At 38.3% G+C, this 16,808-nt stretch overlaps 3 protein-coding genes across 3 annotated transcripts; 2 read left to right on the top strand and 1 right to left on the bottom strand.

Moving 5' to 3' along the window:
- The first annotated feature begins 493 nt into the window (after positions 1 to 493).
- Positions 494 to 1,731, top strand: bonsai (28S ribosomal protein S15, mitochondrial). The gene is made up of 4 exons (XM_011142735.3): positions 494 to 816; positions 902 to 1,035; positions 1,114 to 1,309; positions 1,416 to 1,731. The coding sequence occupies exons 1-4, from the start codon at positions 575 to 577 to the stop codon at positions 1,663 to 1,665; spliced, it is 822 nt and encodes a 273-aa protein (XP_011141037.1). The 5' UTR covers positions 494 to 574; the 3' UTR covers positions 1,666 to 1,731.
- A 2,189-nt stretch (positions 1,732 to 3,920) lies between these two features.
- On the top strand, positions 3,921 to 11,220 carry LOC105184151 (uncharacterized). Its single transcript, XM_025307109.1, has 4 exons — positions 3,921 to 4,290; positions 8,938 to 8,990; positions 9,080 to 9,395; positions 9,926 to 11,220. Exons 1-4 carry the CDS (start codon positions 4,129 to 4,131, stop codon positions 10,202 to 10,204), a joined length of 810 nt encoding a protein of 269 aa, XP_025162894.1. The 5' UTR covers positions 3,921 to 4,128; the 3' UTR covers positions 10,205 to 11,220.
- A 777-nt stretch (positions 11,221 to 11,997) lies between these two features.
- Positions 11,998 to 14,803, bottom strand: Eaf6 (chromatin modification-related protein EAF6/MEAF6). The gene is made up of 4 exons (XM_011142737.3): positions 14,424 to 14,803; positions 13,920 to 14,123; positions 13,680 to 13,716; positions 11,998 to 12,846 (listed from the first exon to the last, which is right to left on the bottom strand). Exons 1-4 carry the CDS (start codon positions 14,493 to 14,495, stop codon positions 12,509 to 12,511), a joined length of 651 nt encoding a protein of 216 aa, XP_011141039.1. The 5' UTR covers positions 14,496 to 14,803; the 3' UTR covers positions 11,998 to 12,508.
- Between the last annotated feature and the right edge of the window lie 2,005 nt (positions 14,804 to 16,808).

Here is a 16,808-nt window from a genome sequence, read left to right as displayed (position 1 = left end):
TCCGACCCTCCCGCAACTTTCGATTAATTAATCATCTTCAGACCTCCCATCTTGTTCGTCTAAAGGCTCGTCTACATTAGCTGTAAAGGCTCATCTACAATAGCTGTAAGAGTAAGGCTGTAAGGCTGTAACGTAAGCTGTCAGCGAATGAAAATATTTCATTTCGTGTCTTGCAACCTTACAGCCTTATTCTTACAGCTAATATAGACGAGCCTTAAGGCTGTAAGGTTGCAAGACACGAAATGAAATATTTTCATTCGCTGACAGCTTACGTTGCAGCCTTACTCTTACAGCTATTGTAGACGAGCCTTAATAAATATGGTCTACAGCCAGCGGCACACGGTGCTTGTTTTCGTGCTAGATTGCTTGCTGGATGAAAATACTGCGTTCTGATTGGTGCATTTCCGAAGATGGATGGAAATGCACCAATCAGAACGCAGTATTTTCATCCAGCAAGCAATCCAGCACGAAAACAAACATCGTGTGCCGCTGGCTTAAATATAGTTCATGTCGTTGCGTCAAGTGTTTGTACGAGTTTTAGGTTAGGAGTGAGAATTTTGACAATTGAAGGAAAATGACGAGCGTAATGTTAAATAATTGCAAACGAGCGACGAGGATAACGGCGAGTCTGTTGAAGAGCGGCGATAACCTTGCGAAGAGACGGTATGCCACTTTGGAAGACTACAAAATCACCTGGACGCGGCCCGAGAAAGTTTCGCCTCTGTCACCTCAAAAGTCCGGTGATCAGGGAATAGATGTCGACGTCAAGGAGTCCGACATGCCCGAAATTTACAGGGAATCGCCCGAAATGAAGGAGTAAGTAGAACTGATAGAATTAGACGCGCGAATTCTCCACCATAGATCGCTATATATGTTATACATAATGTTCCTGCATGTTCAGCGCCAGTGAAATTGTTAAGAGAATGTTTACGTTAAAATTTCTACCGCTGAAGGCGACGAACGATGTCATGAAGACGAAGATTGTCAATAGAGTGCGGAGATACAATAGTGACGTTCTCTCACCAGAAGTTGGAGGTGAACCTTGAACGAGCAGTATGTTGCAAAAGTTGCACCCACTTTATTACACCTCCATTAACTCTATTATTCTTCCAGTTGCCAAATGCACCACCAAAATACTCCGGTTTCGGAAGCTTTACGAGAAAAATCCTACGAATGGCAGAATAAAAACTATATTGAAGGAATCGATTGACCAGCGACGTCATCAATTAGCCAAATTGAGGAAACTGGATTACAGATGTTTCGAGTACACCTTGGAGAAGCTGAACCTTGTTTACAAACCACGTCCCGAGTAAGAGCTCCGGTTGTGCGCTAAATGACAGCATAAATTTTAAACGTTTTGTTAGAATTTCATAAGGAATTACTTCTTCCTTTACAAAATGTTTGCTTCTCCTTAGACTTCCTACTCAAATCGCTAAGAAAGAATCTCTGACGCGGTTAACGGAGAAGCACTGCAATAAGATCGTGCAAGAGAAATTGGACGCTTACAGGGTAGAGCTAAAGATGCAGCAGAAGAATTTCTACATTGAGAAGGCAGAGAAGCTCGCATTTATTAGGAAAGAGGAGATAGAGTGCGGCTTGGAACCAACGGTGAGCGAAGAGGACGTGGCGCGTGCCAAGCAGAAAGCAATGGAATACCAAACGTAATTTTAATCGATGAAGTCTATAGATTATTTACAAATTGTACATCATTAAAAAGAGTTTACATTATTATCCTTAGTGTGTATCCTTCAATCGCAGCGCAATTCCACCTAATTACAATGCATTCTTTCCGTTTTCATCATCTGATATGCTCATGCTGATCGCATAATTATAATTAATAAAGGTAAAACTTTTTATTCTCATAAGTGCACACATTGATGCGAAAACACGTCTCCCTCCGAGTTTACTTTAAGCGTTTATCATCATGGATTACACTTGTGCCCAATCCTCTGTTGTTCGACTTTTAGCTGATTTATAGTTGCTAATTTTACACTTCCTCGATCGAGATTGCGCAGCGTCGTTAGTTCTTGCCACCAACAGCAGATTCCGCCTCGATCATGACGACATTGCTAAACGAGCATTATTCTTGCGCTGTGTGCGTGCGTGCACAAAGTGAAAGTACCTGTAATTGTGTTGTCGGACACACCAGAGAGATTATCACACTTTAGAATGCAATCACACAGGCTTGCAAAGAGAAGATAAGAGCTCGTCTTTCGAGAAAAAATGACGGCTGAGGAAAAAAGCCCGGCTATTCTCACGACGTCGCACTTCGCGGAAAATGTCAGCTTTGCACGGCGAGGTGCAACGGCGAGAAAAGAATTCTTAATTATAAAGCAACTTGCAGCGGGGATGCGAAGTATCCAACGATGCTGAATAAACAGCAACATCGCACGTAAGACTTGTGCGAGTGTTTTCTTACCTGCCGCTTACGAGATCAAAAATAATAAGACGGATTATTACAATCAAACGTGTATGGTACAAAACAAATTGATGCCGCCACGGATATTTCGCAAATTAATGTCGGATAATACGATCTTTCCGAATGTCGAAGAAGCACTTCGGAGTGTATAGCGAAAAGTATCTATATATATATAGATGATGTACTTCTGGCTCCAATTTTACAATAAGTAGGCACGAATGAAAGAAGAACATCATAACAAACAAATTTCCAATCAGTTTTGTTATGGACTTCGTTGCTACAAAGATGTTCATAATAACCAATTGTATGAAACGTAGTTAAAAAAAAGAATATATAATTCAACTTCTTGCGATAGATTGTAAACTGTATTTGACCAACCATGGGTAAATTATCTTCGTTATACGTTACAGCAACACACATACCTTCTTTAAAAAGTATTCCAAATATTCCCATGACCCATGAGCATATGATTATTTTTCGTTCATGCCTGAAGGTAGAACATGACTGAAAAAAAGAAGCCGACATTCGAATCAACGTATTTCTCTTCATAAAAGAGGAATATTAATTGATATAAAAGGAAATCCTCTTGAAATAAGAGGAAAATAGTTGGAATAATATCTAATAAATTTTAGACCAATGGCCCACTTGAATCGCTTTATCAAACGAGGAATCCTTTTTCCGTAAAAAGCTTCGTTTAGAATATGAGATAATAAATTTTGTAACAATTTAGTAATTTTAACATAGTTCTTAAAATACCGTCCTTAAAAGACATTCTTATTGAGTTTTTATGTAATTAAATATAAATATTTAACTTATAATTTTATCATAATTATCATAATAAAATTTTCATCAAGCTTTTGATATATTATAAACATAAGGAAGGGAAAAGTAAATTTTATAACAATTTAATGATTTTAAGATGATTCTGAAAAGTGCCGACATTTTTACTAAGTTTTTACATATTTAAATAAGTATTTACGTAATTTATTATATTTTCAGATAATTATATTATAATTATGTAATGAAATTTTCATTGAGCTAAATAACTTTTGCTATATTAGAATAAAATAGAATAAATGTTGTAACAATTTAAAAATATCAGACTATGGGGAAAATCACTTTACAAATAGAATCCTTTTTTTGCGTGGCATTCGCATCATCCGGACAAAGGTAAAGTCGCCTTATCTCGACTTACATATCATCTCCGCGCATTTGACAGCTTCGGGGGGAGCGCGTCTCTCCCGAGGGGAGCCGACGGGAAAAACGCAAGTGGGAAACGTGAGGCAAATTCGATCATCGATCCCATCGCACAACGGCGCAACGCGATGGCCGCCAACGACGTTCCCATGCGAGTTTGTAATGCGCGATCGCGCGCTGCGCAATCCAGCCGGCGCGCGATCGCGAGAGGCGCGCGGCAGAAGAGGCCAGCAAAAATGTGAGTGAACGTTCGCGGTATATATAAAGGAAGAGAGTCGCGCCCGTGGGATGCTGTAACTCGTCGCCTCGTTGCACCCGACGCGACGCGCCGATATTACTCGCTGCGCCGATATCGAGCCCGCGAGGTCGCGCGCAGACACGCGGAATTTCGAGCGCTCTCGCTGTCTCGCCGCACTTTTCGAATTCAACTGCGCGGCCGCGACTGATAAGAATCCTGCGCGTGCGCGCGCGCGCGTGTATGTGCCTGTGAGAATGTGCGGTCGAAAGTTCGAATGAAATCGAGACGAGCGCATCCGCGAGAAGATCGACGGTCCAGCTTGCGAATTCTCCCCCGCGCGTTTCCCGCGTTTCCCACCGTTTTGTTTATTTCTCGAATCGTAACGCGCGCCACGATGGGACGGAAAAGCGCCTTTCAGACAGCCGCCTGCAATACGGTCAGTATAACTTCTTCTCATTCGTTTGTTCCTTTATTTATGGGAATCGTCTGATTAGGACGATACGTTTATATTTAAGGATGAAAAGATCTCTTGTAGAGCATTAAGGCTGCTTAAGTTCGAGCTATACACTGAGAAAATATTGTATAAAAATTAAACAAATATTTGTTCGAATACGACTGTGAATACATTTACTTCAATTAAGTAATTATTTTCTAAAATTCAAGAAAAAAGTTTACATTCAGAGAGAGAGAGAGAGAGAGAGAGAGAACCTCTGTATTTCATTTTAGAAATTTAGAAATGAGTCGCTCAATTTGAATAAATGTATTCACAGTCGTATCAAATATTTAATTTTAATACAATCTTTCCTCAGTGTATTTAATTGAAGCGACTGATAATAATAAATATGAGAATTGTTGATGACGTGTAATTGAGGATCATATAAATATAATTATATATCATATAAATATATAATAATACACAATATATAATATATAATATATAATAATACACAAATACAACAATGATGTCTGCCATACTGTTGCATTTTTTAGTCGAATGTCCAAGTTTATTAAACGATTAGCCTGAATATTTCTGCGAATGTAATTTTCGATTGTAATTATGTTAATGATATAATTGTTATGTTGAGATTTTAGTGTCAATTAAGATTCACCGGTTGAAGCTTAAAGTTTGCTGTTGCAAGATTGGACGACAGTTGGCCTGACAATTAAACTATCGAAAATACCTCAAGTAAAGAGTTCACTCGAGACGCGTGAACTCTTTACTCCATCTTTGTCGGCTCATCTTAGTATATTGACTTTCTATTGATCGTGCAACTACAATTGGCCGCGTAGAAGAGAAGGTGGTATTGTGGCCGTCCATTCACATGCTGTACAATAACTTTGTCGATAATCAATATTTTAAAGTGAGAATTGCTCTTACAGAAATTTGTTACTGGCTGTGTGTGATCAATTGGCCAATGATAATAAGTATTTTAATACTCGAATAAAATTACTCGTACGAGTAATAAAAGTATGAGTAATATTACATATGCCACCCAGAAAAAAGTATTTTATTTGAAAAGTGACTTTTCCCATAGTCTCATATTCTAAGCGAAGCCTTTTACAGAAAAAGGAGTTCTCTTTCGACAAAGCGCGATTAAAGGGAACCATTCGTTTAAAATTTATTAGATATTATTCTATTTTCCTCCTACTTCTCAAAAGGATTTCCTCTTATATCAATTAATCCCTCTTTGCTTTCAGAATAATATGTTTATATTATTTTTCTCTTAATCTTAGAGGAATCCTCTTGAGGCCATGTATAAAAATAAAATCCTCTAAAATTTCGACGATTCCGCTTGTTCTGAAATTCCTTGTTTTCTACGTAACTCGACGAGACACGGCAAAATGTCCGCTAAGTCGATCTTATCAAAGCGCTATCGAGGCTACCCGCGAAGAATCGCAACGATTTAGCGAAGCCATTAACCCTTTAACGCCTACTGGTAACTGTAGTTACCAGAAACGCATTTATAAGAACTTTAGTAACTTAGTCAAAAAAAGAGATATTTTCGTTTTCTTTGTACTACTGTAAAGGTGAATTCTTCTTCTAAAAAATGGTATATAGATTGTATGTAAATTCGATTTAGTCTGTTTTTAGCTCAGTTTTAATGATAACATGTTTTGTCAAATTCCAAGTAGGCATAGCTAGCATTATTACTGACATCTAGAAGTGCACTATAAATGAATAGATTGGTATCTGTTATAATTTTGTACATTTGGAAGCTTTCTCAAATGTAAAATGTGAAATTAAAAGAATACAAAAATTCAAAATGGCGAATCCAATATAGTGGACACGCAAATCAAGAAATCGATCTATTTTCGTGAAATCTGGTGACCTACAGTTTTTTTATACGGCGAAAAATGAAGGGACGATTGACAATCTAAATGGTGATCTATAAGATATTCTTCTGAAATAGTAAGCTTGATGCTCTGAATGATAAACTTCACTCAAAAATATAGTAAAGTTTCAACTCAAAAATGTCAAGCTGACTATCAGAGTTATGTCGTATAGATCACCCTTCATTTTTCTCTGTATAGGTTGCTCATTTCGTATACGCTTTTAGGATCCAAGTCGTATTTACCAATAAACAATAAACGAACGATAAAAAAAAACCAATATAAAATTCTGATATTTTTTTTATCACTACTTATAGTCTCAGTTCAAAAAAACTCTAATTTTATTCTTAAAACACTTGTAAAAAAGTCGGGCGTTAAAGAGTTAAAATGAGCCTCGTGGGACTCGCTCGTCCGCCGAGAGCCGGGACGAGGATTCAGGACTCGGCATCGGCCACGAACACCGTGAATCCCACGTAGTGTAACGTAATCCGCAGCCCTGCAGGCTCAGCCAGCATCGCCGTTGATCAAACGAGACCACCGCGCTGGCGTAATCGTCGTCATTTTCGTCGGGATAGCGTTTTAATTAACCGCGACGGCCGCGAGAGACGCGCGCGCGTTACGCAACCGCCGCGGGGTAATGATCGCCGTCCTCCTTCTTTCCGTGCGCATCCTCGGAGCCTGAGGACTTATCCGTCCGCAGGCTCGCAGATACCGCGGGGAGATAGCGTGGATCCATAAATCTCGCATGCGTATCCTCCTGAGCGATACGCGCTGATGACAAACTTATTACTGGAGATGTGCGTGCACAATACTTCATAAATCATTAACTAGGACCCACGAGAAGGGGGAGGGGGGCGGTAGCGGGGGACGCACGTAGGAACGAATAGACGCGAGCATTCTTTCTGGGGTCGTCGGAAGAATGACGGCGGACGCGAGTACGCCAGGAGAATGTGCGGCGACGTATTCCGGTAGTCTGCTGCAACATGTGCATTCCTGAAGCCTCGCGCAGAGAATCCTGGCGGCTGTACAGTCGGCGAAAATCCTCGTAGAACGTTGCATCGCCGACGCAGGACGTTTCCTAACGTCGGCGGCCGCGTCGGCGCTCAGCGTCAGCGTCGGAATTTTGGCATTCTGATACTTTCCAGAGAAATTCTTATCGTACTTGAAGAGGTCCTATCGCCCGAGAATGTTCTTGAAATATTTTGAAAACGAATCAAGCGAACGGCGTTCGGACATCGAGACTACGTTTCTACGTTTCAGACTTGAAACATTTCCTGTGTCACGTTTCGTCTTTCAAACATTCCACGTTTCGCGTTCGAAATATTATGAAGATTAATCAGATGAAATTGAGAAGAAAAGTCGAGCACCATTTTGCAAAAATAGCAATAGTTATTAAGTCGTTAATGATTGAAAATAATCACATGCAGAGTGATTTTAATTGACGATTCGAAAATTTGCTTATTTATTTGCAAGATAGTAAAGGACTTTTTTCTTCAGAATGACCATTTTCAATCATGGCGGTCAGTGGACATTTTCAATCATTAATAATTTAATAACTATTGCGATTTTTGCAAGATGATACTTGATTTTTCTTATCGGCTTGATCTAATTAATCTTCACAATTTTTCCTTTCCAAAATGACATCCTGTATATATTTTACAGTTAACTGATCAGATGCACATGAAATTCAACATTTGGAAATGTTGATCTAAAATGCTCTGCGTCCACAATTTATTCTGTTATAAGAGGGGAGGAAGAGTAATTTTTCTTCTTGTTTTTTTTGAAAGATACGATAACAAAACCTCGTCGCAAAAATTTATTATTATTATTACTTATTATTATATTTATTATTATATAATTCAAGAGTGTAACTAGGTTCTCCGTCGCCTGGAAAGAATAGGAATCGAATAGAAAGTCTGCTTGTACGAACAGAAAGATTCCTACAACCTGTAAATTGTTTTCTCTTACGTCGCTAAGTTACGTCGTCAAGTTACGTGTGCGGAAAAAATTGACGTATCAATAAATCGTGAGTCTAATTGGAGGGTATCTTCTTCACACAATAGCGCGGTGCATTATTGAAATTAATTATCACTGAAATTATTGAAATTAATACTCCAATTATTAAAACAATAGCATAATTTATTGAAATAACGTATATTAGAAAGGAAAATTCCTTCCAATTAGACCTGTTGATATGTCATTTTTTTCCCATGTAAAGGAAACTTAATTGCACCGGAGAAATTGACGAGCTTATTATTACGTGGCCGATTATTGTTGTACATTCTTCTCTTTAACAATTCAATCGTCGGGCAAACTGTTGCTCAACCAACGGAAATCAACGCGGCGGTTAACGTATTAATTTAATAAAGCGACTCTTAATCGGGATGACAAAACCCCATCGCGAAAATTATATAATTATAGTGATACAATTGCAATTCATTGGAGAAATATTCAAGAGACATTTCTCGCGGTAAGTCGTTTATCGTCACCGAGTTTCGTTTCTTTTCCGTGCAAGAAGGAATGGAAATGGATGAGAAAACACCAATCCTTACAAATAATTAACATTGTTAAAAAAACATTAAAATTCACAGGAAGTATAAATGGCTCCTTATTTGATTTAATACTTGCAGAAATATCCACATTTTAAGAACTAAAATCGATCCCAGCGGACTCCGCAGGGTCAAATTGATCGTCCTTCCTCAAGTTTATTCATATTATTGATATTATTATATTATTATCATTATCCGACCAGGTGCTTCTCCTGTGCTGCTTGCTGAGCTTCAGCCGGGCGGAGCTCCCTGAGGAGTGAGTACCGCAGACATTCTCGCGAAATTTTCGTCGCGTGACAGAAAAGAGAGGAAGGAGACGTCACCGTATAATCAACTTTCTCGCAGGAGATACTCCTCCCCGCCGTTCAGGAACTCGAGGCATTCGTATCCGTGCGCACCTGTCGACGCGGCGCCGTTGGACGCGTTCGGCTCAGCCATCGCGTGCGCTCTGAAGATCATGTCGATGAAGAGCGACGATGGCGAGTCCATGTTAGCGGGCCACGTGCCGGCACCCACGTACGTTAAGGTGTCGGCGCCGTTGCTGTACAAGCCGTTGCCGAGGACGTCGTCCTTGGTATACATCGCGCCGCCCATCGTCAAATCCGCGTCAGCCATCGTCGCTACGGAACCGAAAACGATGGATAAGGACGCTCAATACATGGTGAATCAATATTTACCTGAGCAAGTTGAGATATATTGTCCACCACATTGACAATATGGTGGACAATATTGAGCTTACGCGGCATACATTTTTCTTCTCGTGTCGCGCGTTTTATGTTGCGCTTGCAAATATCAAGTGCAAAAGGTCTCCTTAAAGCTGACCGATCATGGTTTTCGGAACACGTAATATGACACTTGATGGGATGAACAATTCAGCCAGAACGGAAAATCATGATGACATCAAGATGATGAGGGAATGACCGAATGATGAAAAAGTGAGTTTTCCTCATCATTTTGACATCATTTTTACGTCATCATGATCTTCTGTTTTGCCTGGGGAGTCGTTTTTGGTAAAGTAAACTCGGATCATTTCTCTGTCGCGGAATTCATCAGGACTTTTGCGCTCGCTCAACGTAATCACGTCATCTGGCGATGTAAGAACGAAATTCACGTATAATCGTATAATAATTATTTTTTGTCGGGCACCTTGCATTCCTTTTGGAATCACAATAAGACTTGATCTCTCTTTAGGCGTACCCCAAATATTCCTTCAACTACGGGGTGATCGACGGATATACCGGCGACTCGAAATCGGCATGGGAGGAACGAGACGGCGACACCGTGAAGGGAGAATATTCGGTGGTCGAAGCGGACGGGACCATTCGCACAGTTTCTTACACGGCGGACGATCACAACGGCTTCAACGCGGTCGTAACCAGAAGCGAACCCCCGAAGAACGCGCAGTCCTTAGCCGAGGTGAAGACATTCGTGCCCGGTGCCATATTTCCAAACGACAGGCATAAAAAATAGCAGTAGCTCTTAAAAAAATACTTTACATCCACGCAAGATACTACGTAGTTTTCTGGATACATCAACTCGGTGAGCGCAAAGGATCCTCGACAGGACGTTATTTGAACGACGGACGTTGTATGATATAATAATGTTATTAGAAGTGTGATTTAGTTTTGAGGGTTTCGCAAGAAATTTCGAAGATGTTCCAATCACAATTATTGTTTCTCAATGCTTTGATATTAATCCATCATATTTAATCATTTACTAACAATAAACGCGGTAAAAATCGTGTTAAAGCCATCTTAAAAATGGAGCTTCCCAAAGAGTCTTTTCGACATGTGTTGCTTTTGTTTTTAAATTAGAAGAAACGGCGGCTGAAGATAATAGAATTTTGATAGAAACTTAGCTAAATTAGCAAATGTTATAGGAAACGAAGGAAAATATTTTAATTAAGGTATTTGTTCATTATATCTCATTTAAGTAAATCGGTTTTTGAGAAAAAAACCCTCAAGATTAAACGATACTCCTAATATATCTCATTACATTATTATATTATATTATTGTACAATATTTGAAAAGATCACGAATATGTTGGAAAGATATTGTTCGAATATACATAAGATTACAAACTTCAAAGGAGCGAAGCCCTCGGTAACAGAATTAAAAAGTCGGAGAGCGTTTGACGAGACTTCGATGAGGAGAAAAGATCACATTGCCGGGCAATGCCTTTCAAGTATTTTCAAAAGTATATTTCAAGTGAGGACGTTCGGGGAATACACGTAAAGTCAATGTTGATCTGATGCTCTTTGTTCACCGGGAATAGTTCCTCGTGCTTAGGAAATGGATTGCAGTCTCTCAAAATCGTCGTATATCTTAGAAAGTGACGCATTTACGTATATAACATACCCACTTTATATTACATCGATATATTTTACGATCGATCAAGCATACTTATTCGACATACACACGCGTGTGTATACATATGTTAAGTTATTTTATACGTATTAGTATTACGTTTGAAAAAATATCCAAGTTCGAGAAAATTATATATTGTGTATGTATATCAACGATTAAATATATATTTAAAATATATCACAGTTCTTTTTATATATATGTCACGGTGTGATTCTCTCTCACCTTCGTGAGAACATTTCGAATATATCACATATTACCGTAATAATTCGGATGTTGTATAAGAAATCAGAGATCTTTATTGTTCGAATACACATGAGATTACAAACTTCAAAGGAGCGAGGCCCTCGGTAACAGAATTAAAAAATCGGAGAGCGTTCGACGAGACTTCGATGAGGAGAAAAATTAAAATATATAGAAAAACTGCATTGTTCCGTCGCGCTATTTTAATAACTATTTACATAAATCTCATCTTAATTATCTAACTCCGAGACTGGTAAGTGTGTGGTACTACGTATTAGCAAGTAAAACAACTGCAGCATTTCCAGATATTGCGGTAGATTTCAAGTGCGCGCGCGCGCGCTTGCTCCTTCTATTACTTATTTTACATGTCGTGAGTTAATCCAATTTTTCTCATAAAAATTGCGAGTAAAAATATTTATATATATGTATATATATTTTTGCTATATATATATTTATGTATATATAGCAACGATTTCGTGTTGTGCAACAGTTAAAGATCAATCAAGTTTTTACTTAACAACTACATCTCTCGTGTAACGTTCGAATAGAATAAAAATATTAAATTAGTACATCTTGTCATATATATATATATATATATACATATGTATATATATATATATATATTTATATATACATGTATAAATAAGTAATTTTTTTATTAAAAGAATATATTCTCATTAAGTCGCGTCACTCCCAACATACTTTCTACATTTCCGTTTTTGTTTGGTTCGAGAAATTTAAAAATAGCTGCTCAACAATCAATACTGTAAGAAACTTCATAAATATACATATATAACATTCTTGTGGAATGTACACTAACTTCGCTACGTGCTCATTATTAATACACAGGTATACGCAGTGCGGAAGGGAAATTAATTTAATCAGCGTGCAAAGTTGGACGTATCAATTTAATCATACATCCTCATTACGCGAGCTAATGGTAAAATGTGAATGCTGATTATATACAACTGTGCTGAGTATCTGTGCTTCATGTTAACGTGTTTCGATCTTTGTGTGACACATAAATACAAGGAAAATACGAAAAACGAAAAATGCGCGGACACGAATGCAACGTCAGTTTTACGGGACGCCAACGAACGAAGTAATACATGTACAATAACACAAAAAAAATGAAACACATTGAGACGTCAAAGGTTAAAGCAATTTCTACCTATTCCTAGATCGTTTATTGCTGTTCTTTTTCGCGCTATTCGTAGATTTATTTTTGTTCGAGTCTTTGCTGTTACTGTGGCACTCTTTCACGGGTGTGGCCACGTGTTCCAGGTTACCGTTGGACATCGATCCGTTCGTAAACTGAATCGAGGCGTTATCCGTGTTACTGAGAGTCCCGTTATTTTGCACATATCCAGTTTGGATGGAAGTGTGATTTTTCCCGCTAGATTCTTTGTTATTGCTAGAAGACAGTGTGTTCGAATTGCCAAAGTTGCAATTGTCCTCGCTACCGCTGTTCCCGATCTGGGATTCCGACTCGCTGTACCGTTCAACTGGAAGCAGTGAACTCACGTTAACGCTACGCAACAAATACAAACGGAGAAAAAGAGAGAGAGAAAGAGAAAGTGTGCAGAAAATAGAGACCAACTGCAAATAAAGCGATAAGGCAGCACAGACCACCATTTTTTGCGCGTACACTCGAATTACGCTTACAGCGAAAACGCCAGCTTCTTGAGCAGCGAAGTAACGTTTATGTTTTCTTCTTCTTCCCGTTAGAATTGCGGAGTTAATGTTTTGGTGGATTGCTAGGGGGTCCACACATTCTTGTTTAGATATTCTTTTAAAGCATAGTAATTTGCGCTAATAATACACATGCATTACATATACAGTACATTCATACAGATCAATAGGAAAATAAAGAGAACTATAGTTGCAATTTATAGCGAGGCATTGTTTATATACTGCTGAATAGACAGAGTGCATAATAGACACTTGTTGGCTAATATTTCACTTGGAACTGAAAGAATTTATAAACCCTCAAGTTACAGATTCTGCGTAATAATGAAAATTCCGATGCGACTATAATAATGTGAAATATAGATGGAATATTGATTCAGTTTTCCTACAATGGTTAGCCCCCACAATTTTATTTCCCCCTCGGATATAAAGCAATTGATACATAAAAATCAGTGCAAATATATATTCTGTAACAACAGTATACAATAACAATCAGATATCACGGATAAACATAAAAGACTACTTATGACAACATTCGTAAAATTGTAACTTTCCGTAGAAAAAGTATGATAAAGAGAAATACAAATAAAAAAAATGTTATTTTTATAAACAGATAGATATAGTCACGAATATCCATTCAGGTCCTTACTTTTTTCTTGTGTATTCTCTACTAGTCCACTAACAGCCTGTAACAGGAAAACGATGCAAATTAATCAGTGTACCAAAAGTGTGCACTATATGTACACATATAGTTGTATGGTGTACTATATTACCAGTTAGATTTGTAGGTTGCAAAGTCATAGTGAACTTAAATCTTGTAGAAGAATGTTAAAAGGTACATAACCTACAAAAATCAGGTTTTACTATGAACACAAATTTATCTACTTACTGCCATAGATGTGATAGACGATTTGGAAAACAATCTTTCGGCTTCTTTGAATTTTCTATTGCGCTTATCGGCTTTACTGTTAGTGTTTTTGTTGCTTGCTAAATACCTATCCCAACCTCTTATTATGTTTCCATACAATTGCGTATCCTCTAAATAGCTTCCCTCAAAGGCATATATTTGACGTTCTAGATTGGCTAATGTGTCCTGCAAAGGATTAGTTTTCGTAATAATCTGCACAAACTGCATATCTAATGTCATTGACAAAAGTGGCAGTCGATGCAGTCTGTTCTGAGATCAATGGTATTTAGGTTACTCTCTCATAACATAACCTCATGCTTGTGCAAATCACAATCGTGTGTCCTCGTCGTTAGAGATCGAAATTCACGCGTTTGCGAGTCTTGCAGCGTCGTAAATGTACATAAAAAAGTACAAACATTTTGTGCGCGCATACACATACACGACGTTGTATAAAGTAAATAAAAATTCTCAGGCCAATGTACTCACAGCGATTTCAGCTTTGCGTTTTACTAATTCCGCCAACTCGGCTCGCAAGTCCACTGAGGATTTCGTGGACATCCTGGGATATATTGTAATAAAATTCTGCAGTCGATTAAAATATTAAAATCAAAATGATGTGAAAAACTTTGACCAATTTGACACTCGATATATCCTCGTTCTCTCTACGACGAGAGATCACGAGAGATGGATGAACAAATCTCGTGGGCCAACACTTTGTGCGCATGTGTGCATACTACAGACAGTGATGGCGAGAGTCGAAAGATAATCGATTAATCGAAAGTCGCTCATGGATGCGAGCGCAATTCTCGTTTCCTAGTGAAGTATCTATGTCACAGAAATTGAGGGCACCAAACGGGCACTAAACTTGTGAGAAAAAAATGAAGGGTAAAATGAAACATGGATAAGCTATGAGAAAGAAAATAACAGTTAAGAATGTAAATAACAAGATATATTAATATGCTATAGTCTTATGTTGCAGTCAAGTCTAAAAAGCTAATTTTAGCAGATTCGAACCACAATTTACTGACTTCCATAAAATTTAGCCGAGACTATATTAGGCGTTTTTTGTGAATTTTCAAAATTGCATTCGATAATACTCGTCGAATTACATAAGATGGCACAATCCTCGAATTTTTTCCTTGATCGTAAGTGCCCCAAATTATTGCTTTCCAGTTTTACAGCGACACATCTTTGTTTTATTAATAATTTATATAGTTGGCATATCTTTATATGTTGTTCTATGAACTGCCGCTTTTGCAGAGACAAAGTCTCAGTGCAGCTCTGCAAAAGCGGCAAGAGTAAAACGATTTCTTTACTTTTAAATAGTACAACTCAATCGCCAATCGAAGTACGTTTCCTTATAATATTCTTATAATATTCTCTTTCAGATAATGCGATTCAATGACAAGTCGGACAGGCTTCTCTTTAGTAGCCTGTCTGAGTATCTGATACCGGAAATGGAGTTTTGTGTTTCCATCTACTACCAAGAAGTAAAAATCCATTTTTCCTGGCGCTCGATTACATCATTAAGCTGAACGACGAGATGAATCATCGCTCGCGGGTGTACACACACGCACACATACATATTCATATACAGGGTGTCCGGGATCTTTTGGAAGCGAAAAATTGTGAAGATTAATCAGATCAAACTGAAAAGAAAAGTCACGCGACGGGTTCAAGATTCAGGGTTCAAAGTTCAATAGCCGTCATTTAATTGTAGACTAGGTAATTCTGAAAAAAAGAGTCCTTTACTGCAAATAAGTAGGCAAATTTTCAAGTTATCGATTAAAAGAACCTCTAGATGTGGTCATTTTCAAACATTACCCACACAGCACACTTTATCTCAGGATCAGATGTCTGACAGACATCATTCTGGAATATTGCAATATCTTGGGGATATACAAATGTCCGCTGTTTTAGATCCTACAGATATCCTACGGATATCCTTTTTAGTAACTTTAGTCCCTTTTCAGAAACTTTTAGTTTCCGAAAATTGTTACTAAAAGAAGTATTTGTAGAATATCTGTGGGATCTAAAACAACGAACATTTGTATATCCTCAGGATATTATTGTAGGACGTCCTTAGGATAACGTGTGTTGTGTGTATGTAATAACTTGATAACTATTACGATTTTTGTAAAATGGTACTTGACTTTTCCTCTCAGGTTGATCCGATTAATCTTCACAATTTTTCCTTTCCAAAAGATTCCGGACACCCTGTATATATATACATGCGCTAAAATGAAAGTTTCAAGAGAAGCGTGGGATACACATTGCAAGGCGACGGGTGGGAGAACCGAACCTTTGAACTTCCGTATAAGGTTTTTTCTGACTAACCGTGGCTCCCCAGCTATTCACTTGTGCCTCATCGTGCGCCTTGGTAACCTCGTATATTGCGTAGGCTGATATTACCTACGTAATATTTCGTATTTAATATACGCAGGTGATCTCTAGTCCGAACTACAATCCACCTTATTATCCCTTCCCCAGGATTATCCATAGTCGTGCCGAAGAGTCGATGGGCGTATCTTCTATTTCATCGCGGGGGGAATAAACGTTTTTGTTCGTTTCGAGAGAGCGAAATACGGTATCGCCGAAAGACTTTAGAACGATCAGCAGCTGCATCGCAAGTACATCGAAAAAGAACATGAGGAAACTTTCTTCTTAGGTTTCAGCGACTAATTCGAGAAGTCTTTGTCTGAGGTTCATTCTCGTAACTTATTTTGGCCAGAGTTTAACTTGATGAAGGCATATCTATGGGTCTAAATCGTAGATGGAGCAGAAAGTTGCGATAACGTCAAAATGGCAAAAAAAGGATTAAATTGTAAATCTTCATGGCTATTCTCTCGTCATTCGGACGCCATTGTAATT

This window comes from Harpegnathos saltator, unplaced genomic scaffold, assembly GCF_003227715.2.
Source record: "Harpegnathos saltator strain DR-91 unplaced genomic scaffold, Hsal_v8.6 scaffold83, whole genome shotgun sequence".
Classification (NCBI taxonomy): domain Eukaryota; kingdom Metazoa; phylum Arthropoda; class Insecta; order Hymenoptera; family Formicidae; genus Harpegnathos; species Harpegnathos saltator.
Note: the sequence above shows the minus strand (reverse complement) of the source record. Positions and strands in the feature narration are given on the sequence as shown.

Excerpts from the sequence above, each read along its gene's own strand:
- bonsai (XM_011142735.3), top strand. The coding sequence starts at position 575 with ATGACGAGCGTAATGTTAAATAATTGCAAACGAGCGACGAGGATAACG. Across the intron at positions 1,036-1,113 it reads TCTCTCACCAGAAGTTGGAG|TTGCCAAATGCACCACCAAA; the intron begins GTGAACCTTGAA and ends TTATTCTTCCAG. Across the intron at positions 1,310-1,415 it reads GTTTACAAACCACGTCCCGA|ACTTCCTACTCAAATCGCTA; the intron begins GTAAGAGCTCCG and ends GCTTCTCCTTAG.
- LOC105184151 (XM_025307109.1), top strand. The coding sequence starts at position 4,129 with ATGAAATCGAGACGAGCGCATCCGCGAGAAGATCGACGGTCCAGCTTG. Across the intron at positions 4,291-8,937 it reads AGACAGCCGCCTGCAATACG|GTGCTTCTCCTGTGCTGCTT; the intron begins GTCAGTATAACT and ends TTATCCGACCAG. Across the intron at positions 9,396-9,925 it reads ATAAGGACGCTCAATACATG|GCGTACCCCAAATATTCCTT; the intron begins GTGAATCAATAT and ends ATCTCTCTTTAG.
- Eaf6 (XM_011142737.3), bottom strand. The coding sequence starts at position 14,495 with ATGTCCACGAAATCCTCAGTGGACTTGCGAGCCGAGTTGGCGGAATTA. Across the intron at positions 14,124-14,423 it reads AACGCAAAGCTGAAATCGCT|GACACATTAGCCAATCTAGA; the intron begins GTGAGTACATTG and ends AATCCTTTGCAG. Across the intron at positions 13,717-13,919 it reads CGTCTATCACATCTATGGCA|GCTGTTAGTGGACTAGTAGA; the intron begins GTAAGTAGATAA and ends TTCCTGTTACAG.